General features: G+C 61.2%; 3 protein-coding genes across 4 annotated transcripts; 1 reads left to right on the top strand and 2 right to left on the bottom strand.

Moving 5' to 3' along the window:
• Window positions 1-3,133: 3,133 nt before the first annotated feature.
• On the bottom strand, window positions 3,134-8,794 carry TBC1D10C (TBC1 domain family member 10C). Its single transcript, XM_055583311.1, has 9 exons — window positions 8,475-8,794; window positions 7,658-7,757; window positions 7,340-7,447; window positions 7,147-7,253; window positions 6,831-6,945; window positions 6,060-6,143; window positions 5,772-5,961; window positions 4,083-4,237; window positions 3,134-3,808 (listed from the first exon to the last, which is right to left on the bottom strand). Exons 1-9 carry the CDS (start codon window positions 8,624-8,626, stop codon window positions 3,461-3,463), a joined length of 1,359 nt encoding a protein of 452 aa, XP_055439286.1. The 5' UTR covers window positions 8,627-8,794; the 3' UTR covers window positions 3,134-3,460.
• A 1,085-nt stretch (window positions 8,795-9,879) lies between these two features.
• On the top strand, window positions 9,880-13,380 carry PPP1CA (protein phosphatase 1 catalytic subunit alpha). Its single transcript, XM_055580671.1, has 7 exons — window positions 9,880-10,038; window positions 10,570-10,701; window positions 10,848-11,078; window positions 11,709-11,813; window positions 12,408-12,631; window positions 12,713-12,847; window positions 12,928-13,380. Exons 1-7 carry the CDS (start codon window positions 9,984-9,986, stop codon window positions 13,036-13,038), a joined length of 993 nt encoding a protein of 330 aa, XP_055436646.1. The 5' UTR covers window positions 9,880-9,983; the 3' UTR covers window positions 13,039-13,380.
• On the bottom strand, window positions 13,194-19,126 carry RAD9A (RAD9 checkpoint clamp component A). Of its 2 annotated transcripts, XM_055580669.1 has the most exons (11): window positions 18,972-19,126; window positions 18,816-18,886; window positions 18,208-18,336; window positions 17,646-17,760; window positions 17,459-17,558; window positions 15,969-16,078; window positions 15,743-15,852; window positions 15,597-15,661; window positions 15,365-15,505; window positions 14,390-14,606; window positions 13,194-14,097 (listed from the first exon to the last, which is right to left on the bottom strand). In XM_055580669.1, the coding sequence occupies exons 1-11, from the start codon at window positions 19,003-19,005 to the stop codon at window positions 14,002-14,004; spliced, it is 1,188 nt and encodes a 395-aa protein (XP_055436644.1). In that variant the 5' UTR covers window positions 19,006-19,126; the 3' UTR covers window positions 13,194-14,001. The 2 variants fall into 2 exon arrangements, with proteins under 2 accessions (XP_055436644.1, XP_055436643.1); XM_055580668.1 differs by having other exon boundaries at window positions 15,597-15,852.
• Between the last annotated feature and the right edge of the window lie 235 nt (window positions 19,127-19,361).

Consider the following 19,361-nt stretch of genomic DNA (forward strand, 5'->3'; position numbering starts at 1 on the left):
AGTGGGCATCTTTGCCAAATTAGGAGTCAGGAAGCTTCTTAGTAATGATCAGGGGTGCTTTTGGCAACGGCTACAAAGGGGCTCAGTCAGCTTCAGAGGTGACCTTTGTTCTGGGCTCCGCTTCTGTGGCCTGGGGACAGGACTCCACAACGAGCAGGACTTTACAGGAAGTCCAAGCTTGACCTCTGGACAGTGTGGGGATGGGGGGACGTTTGGGGTGGGTGGCAGTCGAGATGAGACCATGCCCCCCAACCATGAGAGATCCGTCTGCCCTTCCACTTCTTTGCTTGCCCCCACATTCCTGTCCCTGTCCCCTGGGCTGACCAGGCAGATGCCAGCCCAGCTTTGGTTCCCACAGGGTGAGTGCTCTCAGGTGGGTGCCCTGCCTTCTCGGAGCCCCTTTCCGGGCAGGGGTGTAGGGAGCTGGGGCTGCGTGCAGTTGTGGAGGTTGCTCACTGCACAAAGTTGCTCTGCTGAGCGGTCACTTCCTTGCGGTCCTGAAGGGCTGCATGTACCTGGAGAGGGGACATCTTTTCCTAACTGGCACGCAGGTGCCATAGGGGTAGCGCAGCCCTGTGGGAACAGTGTGTGTAAAAGTGTTCACATAAGGAGGGAGTGGTCCTATTCTGGCCTGACCCCTTGGCCCAGGCTTCCCAGGTTGATAACAGGACCTGCAGAAGGACTGCCCAGAAAATGCTTCTCTGAGTAGATAAGGCCGTGACTCAGCCCCAGCTCGAGGGGCCCTGCTGGAGACTGCCTGCCCCAGGGTCTGGATCTGTGGGACTGCCTTGTGGCCTCCCCTCCAGCTTTGGGATGGGTTCTGAGCCCTGGACCAAGGCTGCTATTCCTGCTCCCCTAACCTCTCGGCAGAAGAGCTGAGTGGCGGGAGGCAGGGAGTTCAGGGCGGACCCTATAAACTCCCTGCAGGCCCCCACCTGCCTGCTTCCCTGCCTGAGAGTCCATCAGACTCAGGCTCTAACCCTAAGGCACGGTCTAGCCGGCCCTGCTTCTCTCTGTGATCCTGGGCTGGACACTCAACCTGGCTGGGTCCCCCTTTCTCTACAGAGGCTCTCAGTGCCACCTGCAGAGACAGGTGTGTGGGTGGATGGGGGGTCTGAGAAAGTGGTCTGTGAACTGCAGGGGAGGACGTTATTATTAAGCTCCAAGTACCCTGGTGGAGGTGCTTCCCAGGAGGCACTAGTGGTAAAGAACCCACCTGCCAGTGCAGGAGACATAAAAGATGCAGGTTCGATCCCTGGGTCAGGAAGACCCCCTGGAGTAGGGCATGGCAACCCACTCCAGTATTGCTACCTGGAGAATCCCATGGACGGAGGAGCCTGGTGGGCCACAGTCCATGAAGTCAGAAAGGGTCCAAAGAGTCGGACACGACTGAAGCGACTGAGCACCCTGGTGGGGGCTTGGGAGGGAAGGGGGGCTCAGAAAATTGTATTTAACTCACAGGGGACCAGCTGCTGCCCCACACTCAGAACCAGGGCTGGAGCGAAACTGGGGGAGTGGGCAGGAACAGGAGGGAGAGAGCACCCACAGAGGGTGGCCAGAGGTGGGTGTGAGCCAGGTTCTTGGTGGCTGACTGGGGGAGTGAGCCTTGAGTCTGCCATAGGCGGCAAAAGAAAGAAAGTTAGTTGTTCAGTCATGTCTGACTCTTTGTGACCCCATGGACTGTAACCCACCAGGCTCCTCTGTCCACGGAATTTTCCAGGCAAGAAACTGGAGTGGGTTGCCATAGGCAGCAAAGCTCGGGCCCAACTGCCTCTCCTCCTGGCAAACTCAGTTTCCGCCCAGGCAAACTTTAGCTCTGTGTCTGGACCTCCATGTGAGTCCCTCCTCCAGACCAAAAGCTCCTTGAAAGTGGGATGGTCTGCCCCTGGACCCGGGACCTGGCCAGTCACATAATAAGCACCGTAAGAGTATATACACAGAGACTTCCCTGTGGGCCCAGAGGCTAAGACCCTGTGCTCCCAATGCTGAGGGCCCAGGTTTGATCCCCGGTCAGGAAACTAGATCTCACATGCTGCAACTAGAGATCCCTTGCACTGCAAGTAAGACCTGATGCAGCCAAATAAATAAATACTAAAAGGAGGAAAGTATATATAGATCCTGATGCTGGGAAAAAACTGAAGGCAGGAGGAGCAGGGGACAACAGAGGTTGAGACGGTTGGATGGTATCAATGACTCAATGGACATGAGTTTGAGCAGACTCAGGGAGATGGTGAAGGACAGGGAAGCCTGGCGTGCTGCAGTCCACGGGGTTGGGCTGCAGAATCCGACACGACTTAGCAACTAAACAATAACAACACAGAGGGAGTGTCTTCCTGTGGCCGTGGACTTGTCACCAGCCCGTTTGCAATCAGGGGTCTGAGGGTGCCAACATGTTCCAGCACAGCCACTGAGAAGGGCTGATGGAACACTCCACCATTTAAGACTACAGTCACTTTCTCCGGGTACTCCTGAGCCCGACCGTGCCCCCACCCTCCACCCTCGGGGGAGGGCACCCAAGGAGGCGGGGCACCGAGACCGCCCTGCAGGGACATGAGCCTGCCTCGGAACCAGCCTCGTTGTCCTGGCAATGGCTGCTGTCCCAGGCACCTCGGGCACCCACGGGGGCAATTAGCGAGTGTGGGAGGGGTTTCCATGGTGGCAGTCCCCAGGGGGTGCGGCTGGGGTTTCGGGAGGGGGCAAGGGCCGGCGGGGCCTTTCTCCTTTGTCCGGGCACACTAGGCCTTTGTTCTCAGCCGGCTCTCTCTGAGGATGGGACCAGGACCCGGGGTGGGCAGACTTGGGTTAGAGTGCTCCCACTGCTGGGGGGCTCCTGAAATCAGCAAGGGGAGGGAGCAGAAGAGGAGACAGAATCCCACATGTGGGCCCAGCGTCCACTGGGGGAGCCCTCCTCCCCCAGCACAGGAGCCTCACCTGGCCCCAAGAGGCTGGGTGCTGCGGCTTGCCATTGGTCCCTGTAGCTGGTAAACACCTTCCAGCAGCCAACGGGCAGCCTCCATGTGCCCTGGGGAGCCGGGGCGGGACTAGGAGGGGCGGGGCCGTGAGGGGAGGGGGCAGCAGGTGGAAGGTTGCGGGTAGAGGGCATTGATCTGACCGCATGCAGGCTTCTGTTCAGACTTTATTCCAGGCCCCTCAGGAGGCTTTTGGGGTCCCCGTGGCCCAGCCTGTGCCCTTTCTTGCACACTCCTCCAGTGCGAGCTTGATGCGTGCAAGGGCCTAGGCACTGGGGCAGCCCTGTGGGTGGGGGAGGGCCTGGGTCCCCCAAACTCCACTCTGTACCCTTCTGTCCTCCTCAGGCCTGAGGCAGTCCACAGGAAAGGAGTGAGGCATCCAACCCCAGCTGTAAAGTGCGGTGCCCGCGTCGAGGCTGGCATCCACTGTTCAGGCAGTTGGGATTGGGGGGACCCTGAGTCCGTGGTACCCTCAGAAGTGGGACCTACCCTCAGAATCGGGTGTCCAGGAAGGAGGTGGAGCTTCGATGGGACCTGGTGGGGCTCTCGATAGGGGGCCCCCTGGATCGGGTCAGCAGCCCATGGAAAGTCTTGCCTCGGGTCTGGGGCTTGCGCCGGGGCGGCCGGGGCTCCTCTGGGGGCTGTACCACGATGCGGGGCACCTCAGGCCGGGGGCTCCCCTGGGTTCCTGCCAGCTGCTGGGCCTCAAAGATGGCTGGGGCCCCAGGCAGGCGGGCCTGCGGCCTCGGGGGTGGCTCGGATGCCGATGCAGGCAGCTGGGCCAGCTGGGCCTTGATCTCCCGCTGCAGGTCCTGTTCGGACAGGGCCACGCCATGCACCTGCAGGGAGCAGTTGATACTGAGCCCGAGGGAGGGCAGGAAACGATGAGATCCCCACAGGGCAGGCAGCACACAGCCCCAGGAAGTGGCTGAGGGCTGAGGGGCTGACAGACAAAGAGACAGACTAAGGGAGCCACAAAAAGCCACTTGAGGCCTGGGGTTTCCACATTCTCTGCTGCTCAGAGGACAAGAACGGAGCCCCATGCTCACTGTGACTACTCCTTCTGGGCCTCAGTTTCCCCAACTGTGCAGGGGGCGCACAAGGGGCACCCACCTGGGGCATGAAGACCTCTTCTTGCAACTGGGCAGGTGGGATGGATCGAAGGGCACCGAGCGTCTCCAGGAGCCCTGGGCAGGCCAGGCGCTGTTCAGTGGTGCCCAGCGCCAGGCGCACCAGGGTCAGCCCCACGCGGAACAGCACCTTCACACCTGCAGGCCGGTGGGGCTCACTCAGTGCAGGCCAGCTCTCAGCCCGGGCCCGAACCTGTCCTTGGCCAGACTACTTCCACCCTCCTGCAGCTCTGCTGCCTGGACTGAGAGCAGGTCGGCCATCTGGGGGCACCGGCCAGCAGGTCCCAGCAGCCACGGACACTCGTGGGCAGCGCAGCCTGCCAGGAGCCAAGGGCTGCTGACAGCTTCACACGGGCCTTCTCATTCTGGGCCTCGGCTCCTCGCCCCGTCCAGTAAAGGGCTGGGTGGTGACGAGACAGCCTTTCCAGATCAGACCTGTGAGCTTCTGATTCTAGAAAGATTCAAGCCAGAGCTCCTCACCCCTAAGCTAAGAGCACAGGGCACACATGTGTGCATACACACGCAGGCACGAACACGCACGTGACTTTGGCCCGCTCCTGGAGCCTCAGAGCCCCTCCCTGGCAGCCTCCGGTCTGCTGAGAAAGGCAATCGGGGGACCAGTGAGGCCTGGTGACCACTGTGCTGTGTAAAGGGACAAGACTACTAACATCGTCACCATTATCAAAGGGCAAGGGTGCCTCCACGGGGCCCGGCCCGCCCCACCCTCGAGGTCCGAGTCTGCAGGGGAGGACAAGCGGACTTGGACGTCCGTGGTTAGAACACTAACCCAGTCTGAAGGCAACTGGGCATACAGCAGGTGCTCAGTAGATGTACTGATGGATTTCTACCACGCAACTGCTGGACAACCCGTATAGAACCGAATCCAACTGTGCCACTGATGGGGGTACCAGGCAGAGCCCCAAAGACCCAGAGTCCAGCTCAGCTTTGCCCCAAGTACCCCCCACTCTTAGCCTGGCACCTCTCCCCATGCCTGCACCCCTCAAGTCATCCATGGCTGGGACCCTGCGGACAGGGCCCTGCCTGCCTCTCCTTCTCCACCCAGCTCTGTGTATCTGCCTCTTCTGAGGAGCGGCCGCCAGCATATTTAAACAGCCCTCTCCTGCCGTTCTCCTACACTCTGGCATGTCCTTTGTTTTATTTTCTTCACGGAACTTATGACAATCTATAAATATCTTGTTAATTTGGTACCGCCGCCTCCCATTCCTACCCCCACCCCCACCAGAATGTAGGTCTCACTTACTCAAGTGGCCTTGGCTCCCAGAGCCACGCCTGGCCTCCGAGGGCTCGCATTGAGGGCCCGGGGGCTCCATCTGCTGGGCCCCCACTGTGCCCGGTCCCTGAGCTGTGCCACCGCTGTGGTCTCGCCAGCTCCTGCCCCATCGGCCTTGGGGAAGCCTCCTTGACTCCAGCCCTCTCCCCATGTGGATGCTGTGCCCTCCCTGTGGTGATGTCACTGCTTGGGGCAGGGGCTGCTGTTCCTCCCATTGGTGATACGTGGCCAACAGTGGGTTACCCTCGGCACACCCCAGCACCCAGGCCCCAGATCAGGGTCGGCGGTGGCAGCGGGGCAGAGCGAAGCTGGCACCTCCACCTTCCGTGTTCACCAGGCACCCCCTCCTGTGCCCGCCCACCTAGTCGGCCCCCCACTCACCCTCGCTAAGAAAAGCGTCCCAGACACGCAGCACTGTGGGGAAGGGCAGGGAGCGGGCGAAGAGGCACAGGAACCACTCTGGCAGGTAGAGCAGGGGCCCGACGCCCACCTTCTGCAGATGCTTGTGCACGCGCGGGAGCAGCCGTCGCAGCAGGGCCATGAACACCTCGGCGTCCAGCCGCACAGCCTCCTGTGGCCACGCCCATCAGCACTGCGGCTGGCTTCCCCAGGCTCCCAACCCCACCCAACCCTCCCGCTGTGCCCTGGGGTCCCATCCCTGCCTCTCACCATGTGGGGCCCGTAGTAGCCGGGGAGGTAAACCTCGCAGATCTGGACCAGGCACCAGAAGGCCTCCTGGGGGTGGGTACAGGCCTTGAGTGCCCACCGCAGAGGGGACCGCAAGGCCAGGGGAGGGGGGGCACAGGGGAGGGCCTGGACACCATCTGGGGTGATTCTGGAGCCAGGAGCCTGGTCTCAGTGCTGGTGGTGGGGTTGGGGCAGGGGGTGGGTCTTACCTAAAAGCTTCCCATTGCCTAGAAAGAGGCCTACCAAGGGGTGTAGGAGTCAGAAGTCACAGGGCTCAGAGGGCTGAATTTGAGGGTCGCAGGGTGGGGACTCACTGGTCAAGGGCAGCAGAGGTTCCAAAGTTCAAGTCTTGGGTTCTTGGGGTCATTGGGGTCAGGGATCATGGTCACAGGGTTCAGAATCAAGGTTCATAAGGTCAAGGTGATAACATCCAGACTTTTAGATCATTGGGCCAAAGGTCAGGGGTCAGGGTTCGATGTTCCTGGAATCAAGGTCATTGGGCTTGACGGTCACTGAGGTTGGCAATCATGAGGCCCTGGCTCATTAGGACAGGTTTGCGTGGGACTTGAGGATCCTAGGTCCCAGAGGCCAGGGTGCCAGAGGATGGGGGGGCGGTTACGGTCCAGAGCACAGGAAGCCTTGGTCCCTAGGTCACTAGATTTGGCGGTCCAGGGTCTCAGGTAACTGAAGTCAGAGTTCCTGGGGGTGGGCGTCCGGGTCTGGGGTCCCTGCCGCAGGGCTGAGGGCACTCACCTCTGGGGGCAGGTGCATGAGCAGCACGGCGGCCACAGGGCCCTGGGCCTGGCAGTAGCCCTGCTCCGGCCGGTACAGGGTGTAGGCCTTCAGTACCTGCAGGAGCCCCTGCTGCCTGTGCCAGAAGACCCCATCAGGGGCCAGTCCTCCGGGCAGCCCTCCCGCACCCTCTGGCGGCCCCTGCCCAGGCCTCGGCCCCTCAGGAGCCTTGCTGGGTCCTCTGCGATGCAAAGACGAAAAGCCAGGGGCGGGGACTCTGCCAAAGCGCCTGGGAGTGTGGGGGCTGGGGGGTCCCTGGGCATCCCCACCCTCGTACCCGTGACCCTGGGGCGACACAAACATCTCATGCAGCGGGAACTGGCGGTGCAGGTCCCTGCCGATGGTTTCCATCCACTGTGGGTCTCCTGGGGCCTCAGCCAGGTTCTGCACGTGGGCAAGAAGGTGGAGGTGAAGGCCCAGAGGGGTGAAGGGCTAGGGGCGGGGGCTGGGACCCCTGCCAGTCCCCTCACCTGGTACGTGCCGGGGCTGTTCTTCTGACACATGTGAGCCCCGCACAGAAGGGGCCAACACCGGGCCCGCAGGGCCGAGGGGATGCCTTTCCGGCACTGCATCTTTACCTGAGGGTGAGGCCAGGGCACCCCGTCAGGCCAGCCATGCCAGATACCCCTGCTGCTCTCAGCAGGCCTCAGGCACAATCTGCTATCGGGCAAGAGTCTCCACGAGGAGCAGGGAGTGAAGGCAAGAGGTGCTGGGACACAGGAGGCTGAATTTTGCCAGGCAGAGGGGGACGAGCCAAGTAGGCCCGCATGGGACCACTCTCCCCTCACCTTCTTGTACCGCCGAGACATGGTTTTCTCCCAGTGTGAAGTCATCTCCACCCACTTCATCTCCCGCTGGCGGATGAGGTCTGCAGGAGGGTGACCCGGCCTGGGACACATGACACAGATGTCCAGACACAGGACACCCACGTCCACCACCCTTTCTGCTACCTGGGTGAGCCCAACCCTTGGCCCTGATCTCTGGGAATCTCTGGGGTGGGGAGTGACCTGTCACCCAGGAGTTGCCAGTGGTTGTCATGGGGACAGGAAAGGATGTGGCTCCGATGTGGGCGGAAGCAGGAGATACTGAAGGGGTGTGTAGGTGTGTGATGGGGGAGGGGCTGGTTGACTGTCCCCCAGGATGGGGACAGACAACTCTTCGGGGAAGTTGAGTAGACAGAGCCCAAGACCTAGAAACCAGGAGTCTTCTCTGAGCCTGATTCTGCCTCTGATGGCGGTGTGACCTCCCTATCTATCTCCAAACTTGTCTCCCTTTCAGCACCTGGGGAAGTGGGGGGACTAGTAGGGGAAGAAGTGTGGGTTCTATGATTTCGGGATTCCTGGACCGGATTGAAAGGAGAAGCAGGTTCAGCCCCTCTGGGAACCCTCAGAGACTGGGATGAAGAGACACACAGGGACCCACCCCTCACAGCCTCACAGCCCTGCTAAGCTTAAGATTCCATCTAGAACCCGAGGACAGGTGACACTAGCTGAGTCCCCAGACCCTTCCAGGACCCTTGAGTTGGGCCTCACTCTAGAATTCAGCTCTCAGCCTTCACCATTAGGCCCAGCACCCCGTATCCCACCTCATCCCTTCCCCACTTACCCTGGCTCTGCTGCGCTGCCCCCAATGAAGCCATAGCGGTCAGCCTGGCGATACGGGCCGGGCCCGCTCAACTCTGAGTCGGACCCCAAAGAGCTAGAGTCATCCTGCGGCTCGCCAGGCTGCGCCAGGTCCTCGCCCAGGGCCTGGGCCATGGCGCCACTGACCCCGGTGCGGCAGGCTGCAAGATGTGGGCAGCCAGTGTGAGTGGGGGTTCCTGGCCAGCCTGGGCCCAGGGCGCCTCTGCAGCCAGGCCTCAGTCCCAGGACCTGCCCTCCTGGTCAAAGAGGACAGGTTGCAGGGTATCGCACCACACCCCTCCGGTCCCCTCTCCTCTTGTGGGGTGGGGGTGGGGCACAGGCCCAGAGGGGCAGAAAGGCCAGGCCCCCTACCGGAGACCCAGGCCCAGCCCCTGTCCCTAGCAGCCCAGCTTACCTCCCTGCTGCACCTCACCTCCTCCTCTCACTTCCTCCTCGGCCACAGCTTCAGCAACCCGCTGGGGGCCCCTCCCAAGTGCGTAGGGGGGGGTTACCCCTTCCTCTCCAGGGCTCTTCCGGCCTGCCCCAGTGGCCCTGGGCCATGGGCTCCTCCCACCACCCCGGTGAGCTAGGTGGGTGCAGGCCTAGGTTCTTGTGCTGGGTGTGATGTGGCCAGAACCTGCCAGAGGTAGAGAAGCCACGCTGCCTCCAAATGTGAGGTCACCGGCAAATAAAATACTCAATTCAGGGCTCCAGTGAGTATTACGCTTTATTTAAAGTTACCTCTTTTGTTAATGCTTTCGACAAGTCAAACAGTAAGGCATTACTGCGCTACTCAAAACGCAAGGACGAGACATTAAAAAATTACGCACCACAGGCATGGGGACCAAAATGAGCTCGGAGTTCAGTGACAGGTGTCTGGGTCTGGTCAGCCACCCACAGGCCACAGGGACCCTAGAGGTAAGAGTTCCTCCGTCAATCTGAAGCCAACCCTTGCTATCTTTGAGCCTGTTTCCTTTCCTGCACTTCGTGGACTTAATCTGCACTCTCTGGGGAGACCCAATGAGACATCAATGAGGTCACACCACCTTCCAGCCCGGGACAGAAGTGGGAAGGACTATTGGGCCCTTGAAAGAGAAAAACAACTTCACACTACTTCCGGCCGCACATCCTCGGTGCAAGGGTGGGTAACTCCTCTAGGGCGGAACTAGAGTCGACCTCGCCCCGTGAAGCCCCGCCCCCAGTGCAGGCTCCGCCCCCGCAATCAGATCAGCCCAAGCCCCGCCCCCTGGCCGAGGCCCCGCCTCCCGGGCCGCCGCGGACCCTGGGCCTGGCGTCCAGTGGAGGCGCTAGAGCGCAGGGGCAGCCGGGGCGGGGCCGGGTGCGGCGGGGCGGGGCGGGCGGCCGAGGAGGCGGGGCAGCGGGCCGGGGCGGGCCCGGGCGGGCGGAAGGAGCACCAGGCCGGAAGGAGGCCTTGGGAGGGCGGGAGCCAGGACAGGGCCCGGAGGTGCTGGGCCAGAGCGGCGGCGCCGCCATGTCCGACAGCGAGAAGCTCAACCTGGACTCTATAATCGGACGCCTGCTGGAAGGTTGGCCGGGGCGGCGAGGGAGGTGGGCACCCGCCGCGCCCTGGTTCCCTGCACGGCCCGGAAGTGGCGCGCGGGTGGACCTGCCCCTCCCAGGGCCAGCTTCGACTGGGCGGGGACGGGCCGCGAGGTCCCGTGGCCACATCGTCCCCCCACCCCACCCCCACCCCACCCCAATCGTGGCGCGCTGGGAGGTCTGGGGTTGTTCCCCTTGCCAGAGCAGGACCGGAGCGGGGCGGCGCGCAAGGATTGGCCTGGGCTCTTGGCTGAGGGAGAAACCCGAGAAGCCTACTCCCCCAGGAAGGGGTCCTGTGCTATGAGGTTTTGGATGGCCTCTGCGCACAGCAGTCCCCTCGCGAGCGCCTTGAGGGCAGTTGGGGGTCCCAGGAGGCTCAGCAGCAACAGCTGCCCCTGGACAAGGCGGGGCCGGGAGGCCCAGGAGCCCCCACCCAGAAGTGCCTGTGGGGTCACCGATGACATTCACCCTGTTCTCGCCTGAGGAACCAGGGTCCTGACGCCTCTTTCCGCCCCCAGTGCAGGGCTCCAGGCCTGGAAAGAATGTACAGCTGACGGAGAACGAGATCCGTGGTCTGTGCCTCAAATCCCGGGAGATTTTCCTGAGCCAGCCCATTCTTCTGGAGCTGGAGGCACCCCTCAAGATCTGCGGTGAGCCCCCAGCCCAGGTCCCCGTGGCCTCCTGAAAGCAGCCTTGCCCCCCACTCCTCCCAAGTTCCTCCTCCCTTGGGCCCAACCCTGACCCTGGGTTCACGTTTAGGCTGCCCCTAGTGCTGACCTGGTTCCTTGGGTCACAGGTGACATTCACGGCCAGTACTATGATCTTCTGCGGCTGTTCGAGTACGGCGGCTTCCCTCCAGAGAGTAACTACTTGTTCCTGGGGGACTACGTGGACAGGGGCAAGCAGTCTTTGGAGACCATCTGCCTGCTGCTGGCCTATAAGATCAAGTACCCAGAGAACTTCTTCCTGCTCCGTGGGAACCACGAGTGTGCCAGCATCAACCGCATCTACGGCTTCTATGATGAGTGTGAGTGGGCAGAGCATCTGGGGCTGCCCTGGTCCTGAAGGGCTCTCCTTGCCATTCAGTGCAACCCTCGTGTTGACCTGGTGGCTGGGGTGTCAGCGTCTGACAAACACCTGCTAAGCTGAGCGCCGTGAAGGTAGCACCAGCCCATGCCACCCTCCCCTGCCCTCCTAGAGCAGATCCTGGCACTCAGGGACCTGGCCAGTGGCTGCTGACTGAAGGGCTGCCAGGATTCTAAGGCAGGGCCTCACCTGCCGACACTCCCCTCCAGCGCATCCGGTACTTAAGCACTTAGGATGCCTGTTGGGACTGGACTCTGTTAGACAGAAGCTGAGATGAACCAGACCCGGTCTCGACCTGGCCCTGCTCTTGTGCTGGGGGTGGGTACCAACCTTGAGGTCATGCTAGAAGTGGAACTCTGGGGTTCCTGTGGACTCGGCTGCTTTAGAATTCTGTCTGGGAGGCAATGGGGTAGTAGGGGTAGGGGGCGGGGGTTTGGTTTCCTTTTTTGCTTTCCATTCTCTCCTCCTAGCTGTGTCTGAACAACACAATGTGTCCTGGAAGGCCTGGAGACCCAGGCTGAGGGTGGAGCAGAGAGGCCCTCTGGTGAGCTGTCTCCTTCCCCCTGGGCAGGCAAGAGACGCTACAACATCAAACTGTGGAAGACCTTCACTGATTGCTTCAACTGCCTGCCCATCGCTGCCATCGTGGACGAGAAGATCTTCTGTTGCCATGGAGGTGAGCACAGCTCTGGGCGTGTGAATGCTTGGGAAGGATGAGCCTCCCAGGGTGAGCACCCCTGGGGACCTTGGGACAGAAGCGTCAGCTGGAAGATGTGTTCCCAGTCACCAGGAACAGCTCTTCCTGGAACCCTGGTATGGGTAGGACTTCCACGAAGTCCCCCTGCACTGCAGCATTAGGCTGCACCCACTGTTGTGTCGTGGCCTCACCTTCTTGCATGGAGTTTGCTTGTCCCCTTTCTCCAGGGCTTCCCTGGTGGCTCAGATGGTAAAGAATCTGCCTGCAATGCGGGAGACCCAGGTTTGATTCCTGGGTTGGGACGATCCCCTGAAGAAAGGAATGGCTACCCACTCCAGCTTTCTTGCCTGGACAGCCCATGGGGTTTCAAAGAGTTGGACACAACTGAGCGACTAACACTTTCTCCAGGGAGCTCTGTGCTCCTTGAAGGGACGGGGACTTGGAAGAGGCAGAAGGTGATGAGTTCTGCCTGTGTAGGCTCCCAGGAATCCTGGAGAGGGTGGAGAGGTGGGGGGCAGAGGCTGATTGTCAAAGGCTGCCTGGAGGAGGTGACCTGCCCCCTGTGCCCTCCAGGCCTGTCCCCAGACCTACAGTCCATGGAGCAGATCCGGCGTATCATGCGGCCCACAGATGTGCCTGACCAGGGCCTGCTCTGTGACCTGCTGTGGTCTGACCCTGACAAGGATGTGCAGGGCTGGGGCGAGAATGACCGTGGCGTCTCCTTTACGTTTGGAGCTGAGGTGGTAGCCAAGTTCCTGCACAAGCATGACCTGGACCTCATCTGCCGGGCACACCAGGTGGGCTGGCAGCCCCCATCCGGGTGAGAGCAGGGCTGGCAGCCAGCTCCTGCTGAACTAACCGTCTCCACCCTCGTCCAGGTAGTAGAAGACGGCTATGAGTTCTTTGCCAAGCGGCAGCTGGTGACACTCTTCTCAGCCCCCAACTACTGCGGCGAGTTTGACAATGCAGGTGCCATGATGAGCGTGGACGAGACGCTCATGTGCTCCTTCCAGGTGGGGTTCGGGCTGGGGGCGGACAGGCTGAGGGGCCTATGGCTCGGCCCCCTGAGCCTGACCAGTTTTTTCTCTTCTAGATCCTCAAGCCCGCCGACAAGAACAAGGGGAAATACGGGCAGTTCAGTGGCCTGAACCCTGGAGGCCGGCCCATCACCCCACCCCGCAACTCCGCCAAAGCCAAGAAATAGCCTCCATGTGCCCGCCCTCTGGCCCAGATGGTGGATTGTACAGAAATCACAGTGGCTATAGGGGGCTCATGCTGGCCCCCCAGGCCCACCCATCACAGGGAACACGGAGGCTTGGTGTATTTTTCTCTTTTTTTTAATGAATCAATAGCAGCATCCAGTCTCCCAGGGCTCTTCCCGCTTGTACCTACAGCGGCTGCAGGCAGGATCCTGGGGCTAAGGCTGCAGCTCAGGGCAAAGCAGGGCCAGATTGGGGATCTCCAGCCTTGCTTGGCCTCAGGGCTGGCAGCCGGATCCTGGGGCAACCCATCTGGTCTCTTGAATAAAGGTCAAAGCTGGATTCTTGCCATAGCCTCGGTCTCCCTTGTCCCAAACACTGGGCCTGGCAACCCTTCCGCCCAGAGCCACTTGGGAGGCTTGCTGAGCTTGGGGCCCCAGCCAAGAAAACCCCAGCCACATGCCCAGGTCCACAGGGACCCTTGGAATTTACAAGCCAGGGCCAGAGAGTTCGGGGAAAGCAAGCAAAACAGTGTGTGCCAGTCACAGGGGATCCCAGAGGTGCACTCAGGATTTGAGGGAGGGACAGGTCATGATTGGCAGAAGGTGGATCAGCAGGGGCAGAAGCCCCACAATGATTTCTTTCTTTCTTAGGGAGGTGGGCTTAGAGAAGGCAGTCCTCCAGTTTTGCCCACAGAATTGGATTAAGAGGTGAGGGAACTCACTGCAGAGGGCAGCTCAGCATCGAGACTGGGAACAGACATGATAGATTGAGGGTTGAATGAATGATTGGGGGTTGAAGGGAAACAACAAGACCCAGGCCAGGCAAGGCCCTGGGGGAGGTGGCAGGACCAGTCAGCTCGGCTCCAGCAGGGCGCACCTCTACTACCCACCAAGGAGGAGAGCAGACCTGCCCTGGCTGGCCTTGGGAGAAGGGTGGGGCGGGGCTTCATCGGGCCCAGGCTCGGCTCAGCCTTCGCCCTCACTGTCTTCAGCCAGCACAGGGCTGGGGCCCTGGGGAGAGTGTGCAGGGGCCAGGATGGAGCCAAAGAACAGCGAGCGGAACTGGCGAGAGAACAGAGGAAGCTGGGTGAGCTCGGAGGCTGCTCCCTCCCTCTGCCTCCCACCCCAGCCTCTGCCTCCATGCTTAGTGGTGTCTGACTTTGCAACCCCATGGACTGTAGCCCACCAGGCTCCCCTATCCCTGGGACTCTCCAGGCAAGAATACTGGAGTGGGTTGCCATGCCCTCCTCCAGGGGATCTTCCCCACCCAGGGACTGAACCCAGGTCTCCTGCATGGCTGGCGGATTCTTTCCGTTGGAGCCACCAGTGAAGCCCCTCTGTCTCTCACCCCTACCTTCTTAGGTGGGGGAGTCCCAGGCACTGTGCTGGGCTCCATGTCGTCATCTTCCTCCTCTGAGTGGGGGCTGGAGCTACAGGGGCGCTGGAGGCCAGGTGAAAGGGAGATGGAGGGCAGTGCTCGGGAGCCCTCACTGCCCGTGGTGGTTTCCATGGCGATCATGTAAGAGTCCATGTCGTCAACAGCAAAGTCATCCAGGTCTAGGTGGGGCGTGCTACAGGCAGAGATGGTATCAGTGGGGAAGGGGGCGGGGGACAGAGTGAGGGCCCCGCCTGGAGGGCTCAGCCAGTGCCTGCAGGAGCCTAGTAACCATTGGTGACCTCTTGGTTTTATTATTTCCTGATTTGGTGGGAGGGGAAAGGATGGGGGCGGTGTTTTAAGTGGCCGCTTCCGGGAGGGGGTCAACCGTAGACTCCTTTCATCAGAGTTCAGGTAGAGGCCTGAGGGAGGCATCCTGGGGGCCGCTTCAGCTCACTGGGAGAGGGGAGCGGCAAGTCCAGTGAGCTGGGCCACCTGGGGCCCAAGCCCCCACCTTCCCAGGGGACAGGAACTGGAGCGCACTGGGGCCCAGGGACATACTGGGCAGAGGGCCAGGCCAAACTTCCTCCACTTAAACTACGCTGGGCCCATCCTCCCCAACCCACCTGCCCTTTCAGCCACCTGCTTCCCCCATCCCAGGCAGCCCCCTGCCTCCCGGCAGCCCTTTTCCCTCCTTGGCTTGGGAGGAGGCCTCAGCCAGAGAAGGAAGCCAGCCCGACCTTGGGGACACTTCCCTGGGTGGGGGATCTCTGAGTACAGCTGACTGGTGAGGCTGAGCCTGCAGGGCTGGAAGCGGTGAGCACTGTAGGGGCTGGGGCTCGACAGGAAGTGGGGATGGGAGGCGCAAAGGGTGGGGGCTGCAGACTCTGGAAGCAGCAGGATGCAGCCTGGGTGCACAGAGTGAGAAGGGGGGTGGGCGGGCGCAGCTCTCACCTGTGAGCCTGAGGCCCAGGCTCTGGCCGCTGGAGCTCCTCTTGGGCACGCAGGGTCTGGGGGTGTGAGTCCGACTCTGAGAGTGTGGCTAGGACAAAGTGGCCGTCCAGCAGAGAGTCCTCGATGGCAAAGATGGCTGGCCTGGGCAGGTGACAGATCCAGACGTAGTCAAGGCCCTTTGGCTTCTGGCACCCCAGAGCCTTCCCCTCCCTATCCCAAGGCTGGGCCTTACCTGCCCGGGGCATCGAAGTGAATGCTGAGGGACAAGTTGGCTGACTCTGCGAAGCTCAGGAGCCCCTGGGAAGGGAGAAGCAGAGCATGGAGGCTGGGCAGGGAGGAGAGGTGGACGGGGCGTTGAGTGCACGGCAGGAACCTCACCCGGAATTCCTTGAGGCAGAAAGTGATGGCCACCCCTTCCTGGGCCTGCAACTGCTGGAAATCCTCCTCTCCGATGCTCATCTCCGTCACCATGGCTTTGATGGCGCTGTCTGGGGGGGGCAGCAACAGGAGGAAGCCAGGCTCTGCCCCCGCCAGCCTGTCTCTGCTCTCTGCACCCCCCCAGCCCGTCTCTGCTCTCTGCCCCAGGCCCCATTGGTCCCCTCACCTGCCTCCTCCTCTTGGTAGCTACGCAGGATGACCCTGCGGCCACGGCCAATGCCCAGAGTCACTTCAGCCAGCGCCGGGGGGAAAGGCAGAACAGCCTCCACCAGGACCCTGTGAGGAGGGCACAGCATCACACCCGAGGCTCGATCCCGCCCAGTGGCTTTGCTCTCGGAGGACTGGAGGCGGGACAGCAAGGCACCCCAACGTCCAAAGAGAACCAGGCCAGGCCTCGCATGGCCCCAGGGTGGAGCACGGGGGCAGCAGGACAGTCCCTGCCTCATCCAAGGTTCCCAGGATGTTGTGGGAGAGTAGTCCTCTTGCAAGAGATGGAGGCAGACAAGAACAGGCTCACAGAACGCAGCAGGGAGTTCAGGCGGTTTGTGCTGAACCGAACCAGGTAGGTGGCTCCTGCCCATCCAGGGTTGGGAGACCAGACCCACGCTGTCCACATAAACACCGCCTTACAAAGAGTCCTCAGGTCCCTGTCTAGTAGAGACAGGCTAGTAAATAGTTTCAGGTGAAATAACACCTGGAATTTGCCTCAAAACAACTGGGACAGAAGCTGGTTATCTGCTTTTATATGAATTTGAAATTGTCCATAAGATAAACAGAAACAATCACTCATTTTAAAAGAAAGAAAAATTCTCAAAACCCAGACCACGGATTGATTCTCTCTTTCTCTACCCAAAGGGATCCTGGGCAGTGCTATTTGAACAGAACTCAGAAAAACAAAGTCAGGGCTCAAAGGGACCTTCAAGTTACCAGGTCCTGCGGCTACCAAAAGCAAAGAAACGTGAGACCTTGGGTTACTCGAGTGCAAGGCACACCCTGCATGTGGGCAGGTGGGAGGGGACCCACTCCTCTCTGGTCTTCTCCAGGGACCTTGGCGTCTGCTAGGCTCCCCATCTCCCAGGCCCCGCACGGCCCCTGTGACTGCCCAGAACGGCTCCTCTCCTATAGCTTGTTATTCAGGCAGCCCTCTAGGACCGTGACCTCCCTGTCCAGCCGTGGCCTGCGGACCCCTCAGGGCTAGAACCCAGCCGGGTAGGAAGAGAGGCTGCCCTTGAATGGGACTCATCCCAGAAGGATGACCATATCAGAGAAAGGTTACAAGTCCTGGAGCCACAAAAATTAACGGACCTTCAAAGGCCAGAGAAGACTTGAGGGCAAGCCGGAGACCTGTTCTTTGAAAGAGGAGTCAGAGTGGGGCTGAGTGGTCAGAAAGCCAAGTCAGACTTTGAGGTGGAGAATACAGACTCGGGAGACAGAGAGGAACATGGGACAAGGGAACATCTGGCCCCTCCTCACTCCAGCCTCTGCCCTTAAAGGGCCAGGCAAGGCCCTGAAAGCAAACCAGGTTGGATGAACGCTTTGAGGTTCACAGATACCCTGCAGGAAAAACGGAGGAGGTGCCTCCTTAAACTGACTCCTGAGGCCGAAAGAAGGAAGAGAAAAGCCTAGAGCTCAGCGTGCAACCAGGGGCGTGCTCACCTGGCTGGGGCACGGAGCATGTGGGGACACAAGGCTGGGTCGAAGACGGCCTGCAGGGACTCGCAGTCCTGGAAGGACAGGTTGTGAGTCTTCCTCACCCCTGGATGGGCAGACACGGTGTCAGTGGGCTCGCCAACCTCTAATCCCACACCGCAAGGACCCCTGGGTCAGCCAGCTGCTCACTCACCATACTTGCAGTGCAGCTGAACTACCAGGCGGCTGCTCCTGTCATTCAGGGAAATGCAGCACTTCTCCACAGTCTTCTCCAGCATTGCCAGCGAGCGGAAGACAGACAGGAAGGACTAGGCGAGGGAAACACATCCGCTCAGCACTGCGCCTCCGCCACCCAACTCTCACGTCCAGTCCCCTTGGGCTCTGGCCCATCATGGGCTCAGCACTGTCACACCAGGAAAGGACCCCTCACACATGCAGATATCTGCATGCTTCCAGGCCTTCATTCATGCTCTTACCCTGGTCTGGAATGCCTTCAAAAGACCCGCTTATCTTTCAGGGACCAACCTGAGAGTCATTTACTCCCTGCAGGTCCCTGGCAGATTCAGCTACCCTCTCCATATAGCCTGTTACCCCCATGGATGTCTCTACCCGGCCAGGCTCTGCGTTCTGCACCGGATTGCTCCAGTATACATCTCTCCTCCTGCAGGCACCTGCTGTGTGCCCCAGAGCAAACTGCACTGCCAGGAGGGTTTCCTGGGGGGAGTGCCCTGCCACTGCTGAGGGACCCACCTCACCTTCATCAGGATCTTACAGCGCAGCTGGTCCTGCCCAGGGGTGGCCGCCTGGTACTGCTGAAAGAAGAGGGGGGCAAAGAGGAAGCAGGCGTAGGCCGAGCGGGAGGAGTTCACAGTCCGGAGGGAGAGCTGGGGCCAGGAAAGGTGGGGAGAAAGATGTGGTCACGCAGTGCTGGGCCCAGCCCTCAAGCCAGCTTCTACCCAGGCACTTGCCCCAATGGCTTCTGTTCTACCATCACCTGCAGAAGCCCGCCCTTTCCTTTCAGTCATCAAGGATGTCCTCCATGAAGCCTTCCACGAGTCCCCAGTGGGCCTCAACGCCGCCATTTCCACAGCAAGGGCGCGACCCAGCCTTCAGCACCCACGCCTTCTACCTAATCACCCCCATCCACCACCGGGCACTTTAGGGAGGGCAAGGGCTCTCGACTCAGACACTGGCCTGGGAAGATGACAGGACCCAAAGGGACACCCCAGCAACAGGGGAGGCCCCTGTTAAACTCAGCAAACGTGCCTACCGGGCACCCTGCCTGATGGGGGAGAGACTTGAGCCCCGATCAGGGCTCCCTGTTGGGACTTTCACGCCACTCCCCCATACCCGGTCTCCTCACCCCGTCTTCCAGGGGCTCCAGGTAGAGTTCGTCCCCGATGCGGGACAGGGAGTGGACGGCCTTGCCGAGCACTGCGGGGAGGAGGAGAGAGACAGCGGTTTGCGGGCGCCTCGGGCCATCCCACGTGGTTCCAGCCCCCGGCCGGCCCCGACTCACCCTTCACGTTGCTGCCCGTGACAAGACACTTCATGCTGCCCCCAGTGACCGGGATGGGGCGGGCGGCAGGTCCCGGGCCGGACCCCCGCTCAACAATGCCCTTCGGATCTCTCCCGCGGCACCCGGTGGTTGGGGTTCCCTTCCCGCGCACCGCCCCCGGCAGCCCCGCCCCCGCCTCCTGATTGGGCCGTAGGCCGGCAGCTCCGTCTCGAGAAAAAGACGCTCGCCGGCTGCGCCGTCACGTGACGGAGGCTGCGCCCGGGGCGGGCCCTGTCACGTGACCCGGGAGCGCCGAGTTCCTCCGTGCGGTCCAGGCCCACCCTCGGCCCTCGAGCGCCCCTGGGAAGCCCGGCTGGCAGCCGGCCCCATCGCGGCCGCGCGCCCGAACGC

The sequence above is a fragment of the Bubalus kerabau genome, chromosome 5 (assembly GCF_029407905.1).
Source record: "Bubalus kerabau isolate K-KA32 ecotype Philippines breed swamp buffalo chromosome 5, PCC_UOA_SB_1v2, whole genome shotgun sequence".
NCBI classification, from domain to species: Eukaryota; Metazoa; Chordata; class Mammalia; order Artiodactyla; family Bovidae; genus Bubalus; species Bubalus kerabau.